We start from the raw sequence: 21,812 nt of genomic DNA, 5'->3' as shown, positions 1-21,812 counted from the left end.
CATCTTCTACCGGAATCCATAATACACTTGATCTTCTTCCAGAATCCAAAATGCATTTGATCTTCGTTTCGAATCCAAAATACACTTGAATTTTTTTTTTTTTTGCAAGCTCATTTGATTCCCGTAATAGAAAAATCCACATCACTTGGTCTTCTTTAAAAATCCTGAACAAGTGAACCAATTTGTTTGTAATTAGAAGATTATAACTAACAAATTATTTATATACATATAAACACATTATGACGGAATACATTTATAACATACATTCCGATAGAATACACTACATACCAACTGACAGAATAGATGTGTCCATCCATAAGTTGAGACATGGATCTTGCAATTGCTTATTACATAAAAAGAAAACCATAAGAAGTTACTACCATTGAAAAAAAAAATAGAGAGTACCTTAAGATAGCAACAAATCTAGGTCCTTCTTTTCCTTGATAAAATCGAAGAGTCCATTTGTCCATATTATCTTTTAACAATAACTTCAAATGGAGCTTTGTTCTTCACTTCCTTCACTGTCAAAGGACACGAATAATCTACCACATACAACAATAGCAACCAACAATGAAAAAGAAACAAAAAATAAATAAAAACAAACAACTTATTTCACATACTTCAAAAGTATCCATAACCACATATGTCCAAACATTCAGAGCGATGGTATTATCCTATTCTCATATTAAAGGCAAAGATGAATTGGAACACACTCAATAGTCTATATAGCATAACCATATATCCATGTTCAACTAAATCGAGTACGTATTAATTTCTACATACATATAACTATAAAGAGGCAAATATTATCATTTTAAGAATCTTTCAATTCAGGAAATTTGTATTCTAACTTCATGTTGTTGATAACATGTAAAAAGGTACAAACAAAAACAAGGGAATGTTCTGCAAATGAATGGTATACAGTAATAAGAAATACTATACAATATAATCGTGTGATGTTCATTGTCTTCAATTAAGTTGAGAAAGAAATGAAATTAAATAGGCATCAATGACCAAATGACAGTAAGAGGAAAAGAACGTGCACCAATGAATTTTCTTTTTGGTTGTCAGTGAACTGTGACTTTAGATCTTTTCCTTGCCTCGTTGTAAAGAACTACTCCCATTATCGTCACCCCGAAACCAGGCATCCCCATCGCCGTCACCGGATTTTTGAAAATCATTATAGAAACCACCTTTGCAACAGCAGCCTTAGCGTTAGCAACAATCCTTGAAACACAAACTTCAACGCTCTGCCAACAGTTGATCCCACACACATCAAAAATCCAAACAAATGAAACAATGGTTCGTTGTTACTCGCCAAAACGATTCTGAATACAACTGGCATTAAAGCGAAGTATACCTCAATAGACTCCTTCTTACAAGTGATCATGAAATCGAAGATCGCGATGAAAATCAGGAAGATGATGACAAATGGCAATCGTTTGAAGCAATGGAAGCAGGCGACATAAAGAGAGGTTGTAATGGTCTGATCGAACATGGGTTCCCTCGTAGGTTGCAATGCCATCATCTTCGGCTATGTACCCAATCTTCGACCTCATCTCCTTTTGTTCACGATCATCCCAACGATTGGGAAACGCTTATCGAAAGATTTAGGGTTTTTTGAACGTCGATGTTTGTTATATCTGGTTCATGAAACATTAATTTGCCTAATTTAAAGGTTTAATCATTAAATTATTGAATTAAAGAAATTAGTTAATAATTAAGATTACTATTTTAGCCCTATCTAGGTTTTTGTAATGATTGGTGTGACATCCCCATTTTCACGGCCAGAAAAGACCGAGTTGTTAATGCTTTTTTTTGAAAATCATAGTAACATTTTAAAGAAAAGTATTGCAGAATTTTTTTCCCAAAATATAAATATGATAAAGATTTATCAAATCATTTCCGAAGAAATGTATTTCATTATATTAAAACATCGGGATGTCATGTTCGATATAGATCAAAAGCATAAACACAACAACATAGGCCTTACAACATTTATTTATATTACTGGCCTATAATCTGTAATCACTCATCATGTCATCCAACTATGATCTTGTGCCACTACCTGTAATACAAGAAACTGAGTGGGTCAGGCTTGGGAGCCTGGTGAGTACATAGAGTTTTCAGCCCACAACAAATAACTTTATTAATTTCATCAAACCAAACAACCTAACTACCCGTTCCCGTTATCATCACTTTACGTCCCTAAAACATCTATCATAAGGGACCTATCCTAAGGATTTTCATCTGGATGGACACTACTGCAAAGGGAGTTCCTCAACAATAATTTTCTGTAAGGAAACCATGAGGAGGATGGAGTACACCGGTGAACACATCGTTCACAAACACATATAGGTTGCGAGCCTGCTAGCATTTCACTAGACTGTCTAGAATAATATGTGGCCATCATCTATACTCTGCTAGATGACTGGATCATTGTCAAGACCGAGGCCTCTCATCATTTTATCACACATCAACTATTTCATCAACCTATGTTATTCCTAACATTTTTGTAGATATAAAATACGTATACAGTTTAAATCATTTAAAACATGTATAAATCGTTCATCCAACATAGATATCAATAACACAAATAATATGCACACGTAGCATGTAATTTATATTAAATACTTCATATTTATGTGTAAGATGAAAGTAATTATGCACTCGCCTGTTAAGGTGGTGATTCCGAACTCAGACAACGCTTCGCTTAATTTATTTTCTTTCGGAGAAACCTAGTATAATTACCATTAGATTTTAGTCTAATATTCATTGTGACTAATTATTAGTCTAGATGCATCATTAACTCAGAGTCTACTTCATGATCTATCGATTAAGGATCAACCAGGCAGGATAGTTGGAAGGCAAGACCATTTCGGCATATAGCTTTTCTGAAATCCAACAACCAAACCCAATGTGACCATTTTAGACACCTCTTTCGTAAGTAGTTCAATCCAGTATAACGACTTTGAATCACTGATAAATCTTATTTCACTACTAGAAAAACAGCCTTTTACGACGCGCAATGTGTATCGTAAAACGCTCAGACGACGCGCAAATGCGTGTCAAGGAAGACCCTGTCATAACGAGAGGCGACACGCTTTTGTGCGTCGTCTATAGACGACACACATTTATAACACGCAATGTGTATCATTAAAGTCGCTATCAAGAAAGACCATGTCATAAATGAAGATGACACACATTTTTGCGTATCGTAATTTTAATTTTATTTTTTTTAAATATTTATAGATTTACTAATTTTCAAATTAAATTTGCATTTCATGTCTCATAATAGAAAATAAAATATCATATACAAAAAATACAATTCATTACACAAAAGTTAATGTCATACAAATAATCATTCCGATAGTAGACAAATGTAATACATCAAATGTGAAAGAAATTAAAGTCATTAACAAATAATAGTTGAACTATAAGAACTTGTTGCCCACCTTGACATCATTCGAGCTACTTTGCTTAACACTATGCACATCAAGACCTAAAAATTTGAATAATGCAACCATTAGATGCAAAACAATGTTACTGTCAATACAGTGAATCTAAAGTCTAAACTAGAGGACATATTTGTAGGGATGGGTTAATTTTATGGGATGAAAACAACTTATACAAGCTCCAATAAATGAATAAGGTATCTAATATCTAGTATTGTGTGAATCGTATGTATATTTTATACATGGATCATAGATGTTATGTTATGATCTGACACTAATGAAAAGAAATAGATTAGAGATTTGGCAATGATTTACATAAAATCAAAACATGAATTATTTATCATGGAATTTGGTGGCCACATTACTATTACCCTGAAGTACACTGGATCGTCTACCGAAAAGAAATAGATAAAAGATTTCAGAACGATTGCATAAAATCAAATCTTGAAATATATATCACTAAAATCACTACCATTTACTTATTGTGCTTTAAGTAAAAAGCAATACATATGAATGACAATTTACCTTTAAAGGTGGCACCTGCTGTACGAAAAAAAAAAATTTAAAAACATAGGTTGTAGAATTAGATGGTTGCTTAGGATGTATTCTCCTGTTGTTAACTGAAACCCGGTAAGATCTCCACCAACGATGTGATTCCATGACTTGTAATAACCCAACACATATTCTTCTTCTTTTTCCCCATCATCATACACAAAACTCACCCCACACTCATTTGTAACTGCATCATTCAACCTTACTGTAATAAAAGGTCAAATCAGTCATTGTTTTTTTTTTTTTTTTTTTGCTTTTTCCATAATAAATAGTATTAAAAAAATATTTAAAGCTCATCATAACCTTATGGTTGTTCCATTTTCACTGCTTCTAATTTATCTTGTAGTTCCTGAAACATTCCATACAATCTTTCTCAGCTTATTCTTTTACAATGAGAATGGTATTTTCGTCTTTTTCACAGACAAAATGGTGAAAACATGTATACCTTGAGTCTTCCTTCTTGACAAAGGGCTGGAGTAGTTAATAATGTCGCGTATCGCCAATTAACATTTTTATTCACAATTCACAATAAAAATAAATAAATTATTATTTTTTTTTCTTGGGGGGGGGGGGGGGGTTACTCGCAACGGCTAGGTTCATCTATATCAGCAACTTCAACTTTTGAACCACACCTTAATCTCACCTGTAAAATGTTGAGTAAATATCATATGTTCAAAGGGGAATTTCTGTAATTTTTAATTAATGTAAAGATTAAAATATTGAGATAGGTACAGTTAAGCTTCTTTGAGGCCCATTCCAACATTTGTCACCATTTGAGAAGAGCATGAATCTGTATGACTCATCAACAAGTTTCAAAAGTTCATTAACATCTTTGTATTGTGATTTTAGCAGCCTATATAAACTCCAAGCCACCAGATCTGCTACTTGACATGAAATTTGTCTTAAATCGCATCCCCATGGTTGTTGATCACAATTATTGTCATCTGTTTTCTTGAAATCCTTCAAAAACAAGAAATTTAGCAAACACATAAATATAAAAATCTGAGAAATATAGGATTTGTATTTTGTACCCCTGTTTTAGAAGTGCTAATCGATTAGTATCATGTAAAAAGGAAACATCTACAATCACACAAAAAATCTGAATCCCAAATTATAGAAACATTAAAAATATAAAAATGAATATAGAAAATATTTCTATCAAATACTCACTTTTTTTGTTGTGGTCCACAGCAAAACCAATAGCATTACTGAGTCAACCATCGATACCACTAGCACCTCTGTTTCTAATGGAACACCTGAGGGTAATTTGGTAATTTTACCGTAACTACCCTTTCCATGACTACTTCCATACATATATGCATCGCGTATGGGCATGCTATTTCCTATGAAGACTGTAGATCCAAATTCACCAATCCATTTTCTTGATCTTTCCTGAGCTTGGGAACTTCATCTGCTTTTGCTCCAGAAAGGAAAAAATTGTCCCCTCCAACTTCCTCCCTTATTTCAACAGATAAACAAATATATTAAGAACCATGAGTTCTGAATTATGTTGAAGCAAAAAAAAAAGAACTGACTTATCTCCTCTGTTTCTCCTTTCAACATTGTAGTTTGGTTCGCCACGCCAGCTTTCACAATATCCTTATCTGGATCAAAACCTTTGGAAACTGCAAATTTAAATTTCTGCAAGAATTGAAAGTTTATCACAACATTTTACTTTCAATCTTTTCCCTATTAAAGCATTTTACTTTTAAAATTTTTACCAAACTACAACATTGTACTTTCAACTTTTTTCTTATTGGGACATTCAACTTTGAAAAATAACCAAATCACCTCCAGAAAAGCTTTATTCAAGTAAAAATAACTGGGTAGATTTTTGACATTCAATGTTGTAAACAGGAAAAAAATTATTCAAGTAAGATGTTATACTAAACAAATCACCTCCAGAAAAGCTTCTTTGGTTGAGCTAGATCCATTAAGTTCACCACCAAGAATGTAATCACACACATATGTTGCCTGGATCAAGTAATAAAATATTATTTAATATAATTATATCAATGTGGAAAAGTGTTTTGCACTTCAAAAGAAGAAGCCCATTAAGCATACCTCATCCATGTTCTTTACAATGATATACTTTCCTGCAAAAGCGGTTGTTGCCACTATCTCTTCATGGGAATACTTACCATGAATGATTGAAGTATAATCCCCCTTCTTGTGCTTTTCAACAGTATTCCACACCTTAGACACCCAAGGGCATGTTGTATCAACTATTGTACTTGTTTGTTACTCAAAGTCAACATTTCGTCTACTGCAACTCCAAAAGCAGGCAGAATTACAACATCACCCTTATCAACGACATCAAATTGTTTTTCTCCTTCCTCAATTGGGATATATTTAACTTCCATCTCTTCTAGCCTCTAGCATTACAAAAGTTAAAAACTTTAATGATCATTTGTTGAAAAATGTAAATTTTTACAAGATACATGCATATTAGGGAAGTAGGAATAATAGAGAATACTTTCACTTAGGAATCAACATAAATCTATTAAAATGACAGCACTATTCAAGGATCAACTGAAAACAGAACAAATAAAAGACCCTTAAAAATGTTTATTATTAGAGGAAAATCACCAGAAAACTGTATGCTATAGACTTTACCCAAAGAAACTAAACTAATACCTTATTAATAGTCGGTTTGTGAATAATTTCGTTAGTGATCCAAATCTTCTTATCAGGGAATTGTTTCCTGGCTTCATAAGCAATCCGGACAGCACGCTCAACACCCCAGCAAAAGCCATAAGCTTCTGCAAGCTTTACAGTAACATTTCCCCATGTATATTCATAGTTATTCTCCTTCAAAGTCTTTATTATGTCACCTATAAAAATTCAATTTAAACAAAATACATATCAATCATTAGAATTTTAGGCTATAAGATAGCTTACACCGTGTTGAAACGATTATTTAACATAAACATCAGTGTTGGAAACTCCGTTGACTAGAAAATGATCTCAATCAGTTTTCCAGTCGTAGACAATTAGCCCATGAGATAAGTAAATTTGAACAACATCAAAAGTCGCAACAAATTTATAAATTCTCAATGCTCAATTATCTCAAATTCGGGAAAAAGAATTAGTTGAAACAAGCTAAACGGATAAGATTATTACTGGTATACTCTTGACTCATTAGGTCAAGCGTCTCCTTCTTGTGTCCGAATCCTTTCCGGTTGTAGTTCTCGCTTCTGGTCAAATTATGTCGAAAAACCTTGGCGTCGAAATCAGAACCAACAGAAATCGAAGGAGATGAGGATGAAGAAGGTTCTCCAGTAGAGCACCGGACGGAGAGAGTCTTCCGGCAACGGAAAACTCTGATGACAGGAAGAGAGAGACGCTATTGGAGATGAATATTGTAGATAAAATCATCATTTTGGAACATTTTTGAACAATCAAGCTTACAAGGTCTGGTAAATGAGAACCAATAGCAACAAGTAGAGATGAATATTGCAGATAATATCCTAAAAACTAGTAATAGAGACAAAATTTGACCTCTAAGAAGAACACCCATGACAAGGTTGTACCTATTCGCAAATCCTTTGAAAGAGGTCCACTTGCTGCAAAAATTAATACATCTATCAAAATATTATATATGCTAAAAAAACCGATACAATGGAGTTCAAATTTTAACAGAAAGACACCTAGGGTCTAGACTACTCCTAAAGCTACTCCACTGTGACATCCCCAAATTTCACGGCCAGAAAAGACCGATTTGTTTATGCTTTATTTTTAAAATTAGAGTAATCGTTTAAAGAAAACTGTTGCGGAATTTGTTTCCAAAAACAAAAATATGATAACCATTTATCAAAACATTTCTCAAAGAGACTGTATTTTCATTAAATAATAAAACCTCGGGATGTCATGTTCGATACAGACCAAAAGCATAAACAATATAAAATAAACCTTACAACAGTTATTTATAACTACTGATCTACAATCCAAAATCTCTCGTCAAGTCCACCAACTTACACCCTTGTGCCATTACCTGTAATGCAAAGAAAACTGATTGGGTCAGGCTTGGAAGCCTGGTGAGCATATAGGGTTTTCAACCCACAATAATACATTTATTATATTCAATTATCAAACAATCAACCCAAATACCCATCCCCATTTGTCCTTTATTTTCTCAAGGGTTTACCCTAAGAATCCACTATCCTTCATTCATTCATTCCTAAGGATTTACCTAAGGAATTGGCACAAGGTCCATTTGCTAACACGGTTTATACAACAGGCACTACGTCACATAGTCACCAGGGTTCATACAATAGGCACTACGTCTCATAGTCACCAAGGTTTACACAACAGGCACGAAGTCACATCGTCACCAAGGTTTATTAAACAGGCACGAAGTCGCATCGTCACCAAAGCTTACTCAATAGGCACGAAGTCGCATCGTCACCAAAGCTTTACTTAATAGGCACGAAGTCGCATCGTCACCAACTATTCCATCTACCCATGTTCTACCCAACATTTTTGTAGATATAAATACAAGCACAATTTAAATCATTTAACACCCGTATAAAAACATCAATTCTAAGCCCATCTCAAATAGACAAATAATATATAACACATAGCACGTATTTCATAGCTAATACTTTATATTTATGTGTTAGAAGAAAGTAACTATACACTCACTTGATCAGAAGATGATCGGACAGCACTACGGCTTGTAAAAGTAGTATTCTTCGGTAGATCTGGAAGATCTTCACAAAAACCGGGCTCCTCGTGGGCAGAGCTTCGGCTCGGGAATTTCACTTCTCGGGATCTTCGGGGCCTTGGGACTTGCTTCGGGGCTCGGGATGATACCGGGGCTTCGGGATAATTCTTGTACGAAAAACGATGCAAAAACGCGAGAGAAAGAAGAGAAATGAGCAAATGAATCGGCTGCACTCGACTCCTTTTATAGGGTATGGATTCACGATTTACGTTGGGCGTAATCTTAAGTTACGCTGGGCGTAACCTGGATAAGCCCGGTCCCCTTGGATAATATCGAAAATTTATATTTAAATTTAATATCGAAAATATTTAATAAACTTCAAGAATTTATATCTTCCTCATACGAACTCCATTTTCGACGTTCTTTATATCCCCGCGTAGGTGAGACTACGCTCTACAACTTTCGTTTAGACTCTGTCGGCTAATTTTGAATTTATTTTTATTATTTATTTTTAGTAGCAGGGACAGGAAAACTCTGTTATAAATTCATAACTTCTTCATCCGACGTCCGTTTTCGCCTATCTTTTTATCGTTTCACTACAATTAACGAGATCTTCGATTCTCGTTTAGATTGTTTCGGCTAAAAACCGCTCGGTCTCAAATCGAGTATTCGGGTTGCATACTGCTAAGTAGAAACTTAGAAAAATCATAACTTCCTCATACGAAGTCAGATTTGGACGTTCTTTTTATGCACGCTCATGGTTTAACGTATTCTACGACTTTAATTTAGATTGATAAGGCTAAATATCGCTCTAACGTAAATTCACTTTTTACGTCGCGCTGTGTCGTGTCGGTTCTGTCGCGAAACTTCGACAGGTCATCACTTATTCGTTATAACTCGGATTTTGGCGTTCTTTATATGTACGGAATCCTTGTAACATATACTACAACTTATTTAAGATTATTCATTCTAAATAATATTCTATCAAAAAGTCATTTTTGACGCTTATCGTCTCTAAATTGACTAGCCCTGATCTACGGGCATTACATCCACTACTGACTACCCTGATTTTAAGCCTCCACATCGTCCTATCTAGAGTCATCTCCTTCGTAGGAGTCAACTTCTTCAAGTCTAACCTCATGCAACAAGATACACAGAGTAACTAAGAAAGTGGTACCTTGACACAGTAAGAGGCCTGGGAATCATCAAGCTCTCCAACTCCAGATGACGCACAGGGCGCCTTGCACCAAGAACTTGCAGAGAAAAGAGTGCATCCTCACATTTCCTTTGCAATAGAAGTACAGACTCCTGATAATTTCAAATTAATTATTCAGATGTGGAAACTTCCATCATAAACTCCTAATCCCTTAATTCTTAATTAAGGATTCCACAATTAACTTATGAGATTCAAACCCTACTTCCCAGATTCAAGCTTTAGATAGCATAAAGTTTTGGTTTTAAGAATTAGTCCAAAGGAGTTCAAATAACTGGGTGTAGTTTGTCATCAATTTCACAATCAATATGTTTTAGTGATGTAAACCGAACAAAATAATCATATTAAAAGTTAACTAAAACAAATCATACGTATCATAAAGAAATGTAGACAATCGCAGACCTTGGGCTCGTTGTGAATGGAGGAAATAAGATTGGAAATAAGATCGAAGTAGAGGAGAGGATCAGGAAGCTTGTGAGATGTGGAAGCGACCATAGATCTCCTCGGTCATGTTATTCATCGCCTCCTCCAACCACCATCCTTCACCACCTCCTCCGATTTTCATGGACACGAGCCGCTGCTCCAGCCTCCGAGTGGAGCCGTCAAGTCGATCAAACCGCGGTGGTCTGGAATATCACGTGATGCACGTCAGCGAGGATGTGAGCCTGAAGCAGGTTAACTCCACGCCAGAGTAATTGATCTGAGATACGAGCTTGTTTGTGTTATTTATTTAGGATAAACAAAAGGTATTCGGTAGTGGTGGAGGCGGATTAGGGTTTACAGAGAAAAGGAGAAGGAGATAGTGAAGGTTGTTGGCTGGTGAAGAGGATAAATTTGTTATTTCTTCCCGAACAACAACAACTTGATCAGAGAACGAACGAAACCTGTAAATGAGGTCTAAGGTTTACATGGAAATCCTAAAAGACGGATGAAACGCGGGGTTTTTAATTTTTTAGGATCTCATTTCCCCCCTGCTATTAAAGGATGGAGCGCGCGTTCCATTAAAATTTATAAAGCGTCAGCCTTAGATGACACACATTTTATTATAGGTGTCCTCCGTGTTTTTTTAGACACTAATTTAAGGGCACACAATAATGCGTGACCTAAGTCTTTAAATTTTTTGAAGAGACAACACTTTTTTAATGTCACTCTCTTTTGCGTAACATAAATTAATGAGTGTCGTGGTTTGCACATCGTAAAAGGGTCATTTTCTTGTAGTGCTTATAGGTTCATAATAACAATATTATATTTAAATATAAGCTATATTTAAAGTAGGGTAGGCGTATCTCACTTACAGTGAGTTTTGCTAAAAAACTGGGATCCGCTGGAGCAGAGCTTCTGAGCCAAAAAGCTTTTTTCTTGGAGCCTTCGGGTGCTCTGAGGCTTTCCTATAGCACCTTGAGGTTACTAGGGCTTTAGAGGGGTTTTGGGAGGTTTAGAGAGAAGTTAGAGTGAGAGGGAAGTAGGTTTTAGTGTGAGAAATGAAGGTAGTCTCGCAAGGTATTTATAGGCTGAAACACAGCTCAACTCGTCGATTTTTGGCCTCAAACTCGTCGAGTTGGTGCCACATGTCACCATCAGGTGTCAAGGCTTGGGAAGAAAGCAATGGCCCAGATTCAGTTACGTCACCCCCTTCGCAGCACCACCCTGCCGACTTCTAAACCTCGTAACTTCATATGAGCTCCGTTTTTGACGTTCTTTATATCCACGCGTAGGTATTGACAAGATCTACAACTCTCCTTTTGACTCCAATGACTAATTCTCGACCAATTTTAAATTTAACAGTATGAGAATGTTACACTGTTTAACGACCATGTAAAATTCATAACTTCTACATACTACAGACTTCGTTTTCGTCTGTCTTTTTATCGTTGAACTCTTATTAATGAGATATTCAATTCTCATTTAGGTTGTGTCGGCTAAAAATTGATCTATCTAAAATTTGAATTTTAGGTTGTGTACTGTTATGCCAAAGTTTAGAAAAATCATAACTTCCTCGTACGAAGTCGGATTTGGGCGTTCTTTTTGTGCACACTCTCGGTTTAACGTATACTACAAATTTCATTTAGATCTATAAGGCTAAAAAGTATTTTTGTCAAAATTCACTTTTTACATTACGCGGTGTCATGCCGGTTTAGCCGTAAAACTTCGACAAGTCATAAATTCTTCGTTATAACTCGGATTTCGGCGTTCTTTATATGTCCGGAATCCTTGTCACGACCACTACAACTTTCTTCATAGATATCGGGTTTATCTAACATTTTATTTTAGACGCTTATTCTCATTCTTGATTTATTATATATTTATAGACAAGTATATAAGTACATAAAATCACATAATATTCAAGTTATTCATCTTTATTACTTCACAATGAGTTACAATGGTTGACATTGACTATTACATCATCATACTAATGGGTAGCCTAGAAACACGAGCGTTACAATTGGTCCACATTAATTCCTACATCCACACAATAATTAGTTAGAATACTTGAACCTCTTACTCTCTCTCTCTCTCTCTATATATATATATATATATATATATATATATATATATATATATATATATATATATTCTTTACTTTCAATTGTGATATTACATAGATATATAATATATAAAAATCACTTATGTGCTTGACAACAATTTCAAATAACAAAATTGTTTAGTATTGAGGCCGACAACGATATGTAATACGTAGTGGCTTAAGAATGAGAAATAAAATATAATGTTTGTATAGATAATAGGGATGGAAATAGGTTGGTATTGGGCGGGGTTGATCATCATTTTCCCCATCCCCGAGTGTCTAACATTGTCCTCATCCCGACAGATGCGGGGAATCGAATCCCATCCCCTTTAAAATGGGCTTTTCCCCGACCCATCCCCGACCTATCAAAAAATTACACAAAAAATTCAAGTTTATTAAAGTGATACAAAATAGAGGCCATAATCAGATTATGTTTACATCAATCATAAAGTCTAACAAGCATCAAAACAAGAAGTAGTGATTTGGTATATGGACCCTCGAACAAAATAAGGATTTAAGAACTCTTGGAATTAGGAACATAATTTGGTATACGGACTCTCAGTCCAATACAAATCAATTCATTATCAGTGGAATTATTTCATAATCAATAAACTATCAATATAGTAATATATATATATATATATATATATATACCGATCCCATCCCCAGTTTTAACATAATGGGGATCCTCAGCTCCATACCTGGTACTCGTTTTTGCAGGGAATATTTGTCCCCAATTGGGATGGGTCAACCGGATTCCCCACCGGATCGAATGCAATTTCCATGCCTAATAGATAATATAACTATCAATCTAACTTGAATGTCTAAAATCAAATGCATTTCTATTATGTAGTGTAAAGAAAACATAAGAGGGAAACCCAATTTTGGGTGAAAAAGAGCCGAACATAATTCTACAATTGATTTGGTATTTATAATAGTTAAAACTTGCTAAAACCAAAAATTTGCAACTATCAACAATCAACGGTTAAACATGAATTTAATATTTAATTATTTTTGTAATATAATTAATTAAATAATATATGATAATAACACAATATCCTTAAAGTCTAAGGGGCTGACTTATGGACGTTTTTTAGATGAATTTTGGATGTTATATTATGAATTTATATGTTATGCAACATACATGTTTATGTGGTATGCAATTGGCATGTTAAGTGGTATGCAGTATATGTTAACAATTTCCATGCTATATTTAACAAGTCACATATGGATTTTGATGGTGAAATTTTAGTTTTCTTTTTTATTTTTGTGTTATTGGTTGATGCTAACCTAATAAAGGCGAGAAGAATTGAATAGTATGCAAGTAGGCTGGTATAGTCTTTTGCATGATGATTACTTAATTGTATGATATGGTGATATGCTATGTTGAGGGTTGATGGTGGAACAATACTAGAGTTGTGAGCCTAGAATACTTATTGTTGATGACTATACGAGCACCAGAGTTGTTAGTCGTCATTGATGACTAGACAAGCACTAACGTTGTTAGTCGTTGTTGATGACTAGACACGTACAAGAGCTATTAGTCGCTGTTGATGACTAAACATGCACCGAAGCTATTAGTCGTCGTTGATGATTAGACGACACTAGTGTCATTAGTCTTCCTTGATCAGGTGGATCAACACTAGAGCTGAGAGCCTTGTTTTTATATGTATGGTATATGTGATGTGATATGTGGTATATTAGAAATTTTATTAAGTTGTGTGCTTGCGTTGTTAAGTTGTATGCTTTTCATATTGTTCATGTACAAAAGGGAACAATGCGACATGAATGTACATTCGCATCGATAGATTTTCATGACCTAGACTTCCGTTGATTTTATGTTATTAGCATGTTTTGGAAACCATGTTTTTACAATGTTGAACAAGTGAGTTTTATATTACTTTTGGAAACGAAGTTTAATATTATACTTTATTTTGAAAATGAAAATTTGGTTTTAGATTTGGGACGTTATACATGTGTATTAAAATATAAAAATACATGTCATTTATATATATATATATATATATATATATATATATATATATATATATATATATATATATATATACTAGTTTATATATATATATATATATTTTTTGGAACCGGCCAATGATTTATATAGAGGAAAAAAGAAAGCCACAACTAGTGGCAAACAAGAGTTCAAAATACAATGAAATGAAAAGAAACATGAATTGTAAAACAAAACAAAGAAAAATTCAAAAAAGCAAAGGGCAATGAGACCATGATGCCCAATTTATCTTGTCGCTGTTCCCCCTATTCTTCACCCACAGGTAAACCACTGATTTGATGATATCAGTAACTTTATCTGGTGACAGCCGGTTTTTCTTGAAGACCATTTCATTCATTGCCTTCCAAAGACTCCATAAAGTTCCATAATAGATTGCTAAGATTATCCTTCTCCTTTTTTTGCATACCCCCCATTGAGAAATGGAACCCAATACATCCTTGACTGTGTGGAGAGGTCCCAATTGAATATTACACCATCTTGATACCCCTTCACATACACTCCTGGCATATCTGCAGTCCACCAGGACATGATTAGAGTCTTCTTCGTAGTCATTACACATGGGGCAAGTCAAATTTTCCAGAACGACCCCTCTCCTTGCTAACTCCACAGCAACAGGTATCCTTCCCATTTTCGCCCTCCAGATAAAGCAATTGACTTTTAGAGGGACTTCCTTAAGCCAACTGGTTTGACCATCCATGACAGATGTCGTGTAATCCCATCTATGTCCAAGGTCACGAACCTCATACGTTCCCGTCGAAGACAGACAACATCTCCAAGTTTCCCCATTAGTTGTGTGTTGTTTGGATAACACGGATTCAATCGGGATTTCTTTTTTACCAAGGGCCTTCTTTATACCAGCGATGTTATTCCAAACTCCAGTTAATGATTTCTTCGAGTAAATACCATCAGGTTTCTCTTTAAGATTATGCAGGCTTGATATTACTTGTGCCCAAATATGATGTGGTTCAGTTCTCAATTTCCACCACCATTTCATTATAACCCGTGAAACCACGGCTACAAAATTAATTAAACTTTAATAGTTATAACTCAAAATTATTAATCAATTATAATCGTTAATTTAAATAAATATGTGAAATTATATCACCTTATAATTTGTATTAATTTTATTTTAATTTTTAATGCATTGTTATTAATCTACCCTAATAAATAAGAATAATTTTGCCACATGTCATTCTCTCATTCAATTTGCCACATGTCATTTTGTCATAATTTAGAGATATATTTATTTTCCACTTGTCATTTATTTCATTTTCCATTTCTAATATATTATTAATTAGTTTCCATAAATTAAACCTACCATAATGATATTAATTTCAAATTTTTAATTTTAAATTTCAATTTCAATTTCAAATAAATATACAGTTTAAACATTTGTGTTTAACATTTTGTTATAATTAACCTGTTTAGTATACGGATCTGATAACTAAACAATAATTTTAATTTATTTAATTTTTGCATGTTTTTTTCTCATAATTTTTATTTAGTTCAAATTTCAAATTCAAATAAACTTCTTATTTAATCGTTTCTATTTAACATTTTGTTTTAATCAACCCGTATAATATACGGGTCTCACAAATAGTTTATTGTAATTAAAGTGAAAATTTTAAAATTTGAAATAGAGAATTAATAGGTTGACAAGTGGAATGCATTAATTAAAATGTTTAATAGGGTAACACATGGCAAAAAAAAGAATAAAATGTGTATTAATTAGGAGACCTAATATGATAACACATATCAAAAAGATATTAAAACTATTCTTTTATTAGAATAAAGATATATATATATCTCAATATTTCTAAAGCCCACGTTTTATATTTTAATAGTCCAAAATCCCAAATGCCCCAATTTACTTCAAATATAGTAATACAATAAGAGATAGTCAATAACTCAATACAATTTAAAATCTGTATGTTTTTAGAGAAGTTATACAACATGCATAAAATGTTGTACACAAATAAAAAAATTATATATAAATTACTTTCATAAATATTTGACTATATTTTTATTCTTTTCTTTTTTTGGTTTAAAGTAGTTTATTTTATATTAACGAGTTCAAAAATATCCAAATTTTATTTTGAAACACCTAATTTAACTAAATGCATCTACAACTCTTACAAGCTTACAACCAACTTTATCATTATATAAGACAAATATACAACAAGAATATAGTTTATATAATGTTGTCACCATATAATGAAAATATTAAAATCTGTTTGGTCCAGATCCTACATTTTTAAAAGATGAACCGGGAGGGGAAAGGGAGACGGTCGTTTGAAATACAAAAAAAAAAAAAAAATAGGGAAAAAAGTTGTTAAAAAATTAAAATATTTCCAAAATACAATTATTTTTTTAATTCAGATACAACGTTTTCTTTTAAAAGATAAGAGATTGTTGAACAATTAAGAGACAATAAATATTATAGGGGTGTGTATGGGGCGGTTTGGTTCGGTTATTAGTCAAAACCGAACCATAATCATTATGATTGGTTAATGCATTTTGGTAATCATTGGGTATGATTAATATTGGTTATTATTAATGGTTTTTGTCGGTTAACGGTTTTGGTTAATGGTTAATATTGGTTAACCATAATGTTCAAAATAATATAAATGACGAAAGTATAGTGGCATAAAAAATGAAAAAATAATACAAAAAGTCCTCAGCGCCAATATAATAAAATGTGTATCTGATACTTAAAGTGAGATAACACATAATCACATTCAAAATCAAAAACATTTAATAAAAAGTATAAAACATTAAAAAAAATTGACATTAATAACTTCATATATTGATAATCGATATTAACATTAAAATAAAGTCAAACATTCATACACGTTCAATGCGATTAAATAAAAAACTATAAAATAAAATAGCTAAACATTTATATTACGTGTTATATGGATATAAAAAAAACCAATCACTCATATACATTCAATGTGATTAAGTCAAATACAGTAAATAAAAAAAGATTTTTTTTAAAAAAAATACATTCTTAATATATCACAAAGTGAAAAAGAATCAAAAACTTAACTTACCTAGAACTTTTGATTATAAATTAAAAAAATCCTTCGAATAGAACTATAAAGTCAAAACAATCTTTAGTTAGGATTAACGGTGTGAGAAGCCTCCGATTAGGATTATGAGTGTAGAGGTTAAAGTAATTGTGAATAATATTTACGAATTATAGAATTAGCTGATTAAGAATTATCACATTAATCAATAATCTAACTCAATACATGATTGGAAAATTGTGTGTGTCTGCATGATCTACGTGATCATCCTTTGATGGTTTGATTGCACGTTCGTCTCCTGATAAGTGAGAATTAATGAATTATCTTTTGAAATTTTAATGTGTCTTAAATAAGTTTGACTATATTATTTTATATATAATCCACAATTTTTATGTATTAAAATATAAAGTTAGCGGTTCGATTAATAATGGTTCGATTAACCTATAAAACCATAACCGAACCATTTGTTATTGGTTAACAAAAATTAGAAACCGAACAAACGGTTTTTAAAACAGCTTGGTTATTATGGTTCGGTTATATTGGTTAATTTGGTTATGGTTCGGTTTTTCGGTTATTATGCTCACCCCTAATAAATAAGAGGCTATCAAACGCTTTGAATCTAAAAGTTAAGGAGTCTTTCTCTTAATTGAAAAATTAAAAGTCCATCAATCCATCAAACAACACCTTAGGCTACATCCATATTCTAAACTCAAGAAGATCTTTTGCAGCTGATTTTACCTATAAATCAAGAACCCAAACCTGACCCAACTCCAATCGGGTCCAAATTTTTAGGACAGGTTCGGGTCAAGAGTTTGGTACCCGGTCCCAATAACGTAATTATGAGTGCATGATTGAAACATAGCGGATATCATAAAAATGTTATAATGGGAAAACCACACACAAACATACATTGGGTTTTCATGAATGATAATTTATGAGCCAAAATGAAAGCAAACATGCAAGAAACAGGCGTTGTTGATACAAGTGAAAATGATATTTAATATTATGTTGTTACTACTACTAGACTAGACCTCCTCACAAGCACTGGTGCGATTCTTGACAATGTTGTATTTGCAGAGAGGACAGGTGGCGTTGATGTAGAGCCACTTGTCTATGCAGCTGCAATGAAAATGGTGACAACATGGAAGCTCACGTAACTCTGCTCCATCTTCATATGCAGATAGACAGATACAACACTCCTGCATTTTTACCATTAACCATTTCACATCACATCACATCTCAAATCAAGTAATTTTCCTGATATGCACTAAGTCAAAAAGAAACATTCATATATAAGTTAAATAAAAGTCAAAAAAATGACAAAAAATAGAACTTACAGCATCCTCAGGTGAGAGAAGATGTTGAATGGGTGTTTCTGTAGCATGTTCAATCATTACTCCTCCACAAAGCCCCCCTCCTCCTCCTTGTATTTCATCATCACTTTTCCCACCTTCCCGCCTGAATGTGAACTTTGGCAGCAGCTCAATGTCCTCTTTGCTTGCTCCTTCCTGCTTTATATTTTATAACAGCAACAAACTTAATTTACTTTTAAGACCCAAATGATGCTTCATTCAGAAGTACACACTGATTTATACCTGATCAGCAACAGCATACAAGACAGCAATTATACATGGAAGACAACAGCAAACTGCTATACCAATGACACATGCCAGTGCAACGCAGAAAACAACAAAAAACACATCAAATGCCAAGAATATTACACAAAGCCTGCAATGCGTTTCCAAATATCAATCAATCAATCATCTGCAGTTGAGTTAACAAATATAAACAAGAAAAAAAAAAAACGCAGGTCAATTTTACCAGTAAAGCTTAGGGGAATCCTGTGCCAATGCTTGCCCACCTGAGGAAACCCAATAGAACCCAAGGATCCACCATACAAATGAAAACATTGTATTTGCAGATTCCAAATACTTAGCCACCCCACTGCAAAACGGATCATTCATTTCAATCGGATCAGAATGATACGACATCAATACTTACTACAAACAGCCGACTCATGATTTAAAACTGAATCAAGACAAGAAGATCCTTCGTATTGTTGAATTTGCAGATAGAAAGTACATACCTGTTGTCGTTATTGGTCAAATTGGCTAATGTAACATACTGGCTGCCATTTCCTCTGGACCCATTGACGCTGTCACTGCTCTCACCGGATTCTCCACCACCAGCCCACCGATGCTCACGCCTGTTCTTATACTCACTCCAAACACACACCATATGCACAATACACTGCACAGCATACCCTACAATCCACAACCTCAACCACGCCGTCGGCGACTCATCCTGGCTCAAAACCAAAACGACAGCAGCCACAACAACAAACGCCAGGTTCCATACGAGATCAAGTATCACCACCGGCTTCGAATAAGCCCAGTCGCTCTGCCTCTCCTCCAGCTGCTCGGCTGCCGTTTCCCTAACGAGCATCGACGGCTCCCTCATCATCCGCCGGCTACTTGCTCGCCGTAAAAACCGAGCGGCATCACGTAAACTCTGTCGCCTGAGTGACCGGCGGCCTCGATCATCTTCCACGGAGTAAAGCAGCGGAGTCGTACCGGGGATGTTGCCAGATGGACTTGGAGCCAACATTTTTCAGTAACGGATTAAACCCTAAATCGTGAATTTGATTCCTTCAAAGTTCAGATCAGTTCATCGTTATTGAACCGTTGGGTGTTGATTTACGAACAAATCGGAGAAGTTGTCAGCAGAATTGTATAACAGAATTGGGGGTTTTAGGGTCGGATTAGATTCGAAATAAAAGGGATTTTCCAACGTTTTGACTGTTTGTTGTGTGAACAGTGATTGATTGGTATGTGATGTGTGGGTGTCCCTACCTGAAAACAAGAACTGATTTTGCGGGTAAATAAGAACCGGTGTCCAGACTCCAGTATTGGTACATCATCTATACTTGTATTCTTCTACGCTTGCATGTGGCTCGTGAATTATGGTTGGCCGATGGAATGGATGCACCTTTTTGGCGTTAGAAGCAATTCAACTTTATTCTTCAATTCTATTCATTTTACTACTATTATTCTTTTCAAGCATTTAATATAATCAATTAATTATACTATTATTTTACATATAGCTTATATGCAATCATAAAGACGTATCAAATTGAACGGTTCTACTTTTTATAGTTAATATGTATATTGTATCAACTGATATAATTATAAAAATATCTTGTATTTCTATTGTCAAATCTTTCAACTTTATGATAGGGAAATAGTGATAAAACATTTAAACATTCATGATTGATTATTGATTTATTGTACATAAATATGAAGCACTTAATTATTTAATTTTTAGATTGACTTGACTTATAATACCTTCTTAATTATGGCATCTGATGATTTTTCCTTTTCATATACAAATATGGGAAGATTTTCTTTTCATGACTTAATAACGAGATTGAGACATCCTATCTAACAAAAGTTAGGTGATAAAACGTTGGGAGCATTTACACTTTGATAAAAGAAAATATAAACTTACCGATTTTTTTCGGTTCATATAATTTACAAAATTTATAGGTTGGTTTTATCAAATCTAGTACAATTATCCTGATCCAAATGTGTAGATGGACATTTAGGGTTTGAGTTTATAGGTAGATCGTGCATTATACTATTATTCATTCAATACAATGTTGTGAAGAAATTTATTAACCTGATTTGTTATGATTGTAACTCCCAGTTTTTCATTCCAGGTATAATGGTACCCTATAGCACAAGAAACTATCCCTAGGGATTGTACTGGTCACAAATACATGATCCGAGCCGGACACTACCACATCTAACTTGCAAAAACAACCACAAACAAACACAGTAAGCCTCACGGCTTAGTGAATAACAACTATGATAACTGTTGGAAATTTTAGTATAAATATATGTATTTTTACTTACTTTGGATATATATATATATATATATATATATATATATATATATATATATATATATATATATATATATATATATATATATAGGAAAACTGCAATAAAGTCCTTACATATTGGTCCCATAATTGATTTAGTCCCTATATATTTTTTTTATTCAATTTAAGTTCCAAATACCAGTAATTGTATTCAATTTAACCCTTTGACCCGGTCAACAGGTTATCCAACTTTCAAAAATTATATTTTTGACCCAGATTTCAAAATTTATTACAAATTTGGTCCAAATTTTACACTTTTGGCATAAATTTTAAATTTTGTTACAAATTTGGTCCAAACTTTACCCTTTTTGCCCAAATTTTAGAAATTTATTATGAATTCATCCTAACTTTAGTTTTTTTTACAACTTTTTTTCTCAAAGAATTGTTTCTAATATGTTTTT

At 33.6% G+C, this 21,812-nt stretch overlaps 2 protein-coding genes and 1 pseudogene across 4 annotated transcripts; all 3 read right to left on the bottom strand.

Moving 5' to 3' along the window:
* Positions 1-4,584: 4,584 nt before the first annotated feature.
* LOC145095011 (4-hydroxy-3-methylbut-2-enyl diphosphate reductase, chloroplastic-like) lies at positions 4,585-13,195 on the bottom strand (annotated as a pseudogene). Its single transcript, XR_013703677.1, has 9 exons — positions 13,112-13,195; positions 7,131-7,353; positions 6,645-6,841; positions 6,072-6,382; positions 5,907-5,981; positions 5,539-5,648; positions 5,378-5,465; positions 4,740-4,967; positions 4,585-4,650 (listed from the first exon to the last, which is right to left on the bottom strand). The product of XR_013703677.1 is annotated as a 4-hydroxy-3-methylbut-2-enyl diphosphate reductase, chloroplastic-like (transcript).
* A 1,431-nt stretch (positions 13,196-14,626) lies between these two features.
* On the bottom strand, positions 14,627-15,433 carry LOC145095010 (uncharacterized). The gene has a single exon (XM_079032954.1). It carries the CDS (start codon positions 15,431-15,433, stop codon positions 14,627-14,629), a length of 807 nt encoding a protein of 268 aa, XP_078889080.1.
* A 2,901-nt stretch (positions 15,434-18,334) lies between these two features.
* Positions 18,335-20,438, bottom strand: LOC145091414 (E3 ubiquitin-protein ligase At1g63170-like). 2 transcript variants are annotated; one of them, XM_079029123.1, is made up of 5 exons: positions 19,555-20,438; positions 19,290-19,412; positions 19,064-19,196; positions 18,806-18,979; positions 18,335-18,667 (listed from the first exon to the last, which is right to left on the bottom strand). In XM_079029123.1, exons 1-5 carry the CDS (start codon positions 20,073-20,075, stop codon positions 18,494-18,496), a joined length of 1,125 nt encoding a protein of 374 aa, XP_078885249.1. In that variant the 5' UTR covers positions 20,076-20,438; the 3' UTR covers positions 18,335-18,493. The 2 variants fall into 2 exon arrangements, with proteins under 2 accessions (XP_078885249.1, XP_078885251.1); XM_079029125.1 differs by having other exon boundaries at positions 18,806-18,976; positions 19,555-20,436.
* Positions 20,439-21,812: the final 1,374 nt, after the last annotated feature.

This window comes from Lactuca serriola, chromosome 3, assembly GCF_051521515.1.
Source record: "Lactuca serriola cultivar US96UC23 chromosome 3, Lser_US96UC23_V15, whole genome shotgun sequence".
Lineage (NCBI taxonomy): Eukaryota > Viridiplantae > Streptophyta > Magnoliopsida > Asterales > Asteraceae > Lactuca > Lactuca serriola.
The sequence above is the reverse complement of the archived record's forward strand: the minus strand, read 5'-3'. Positions and strand labels throughout refer to the sequence as shown.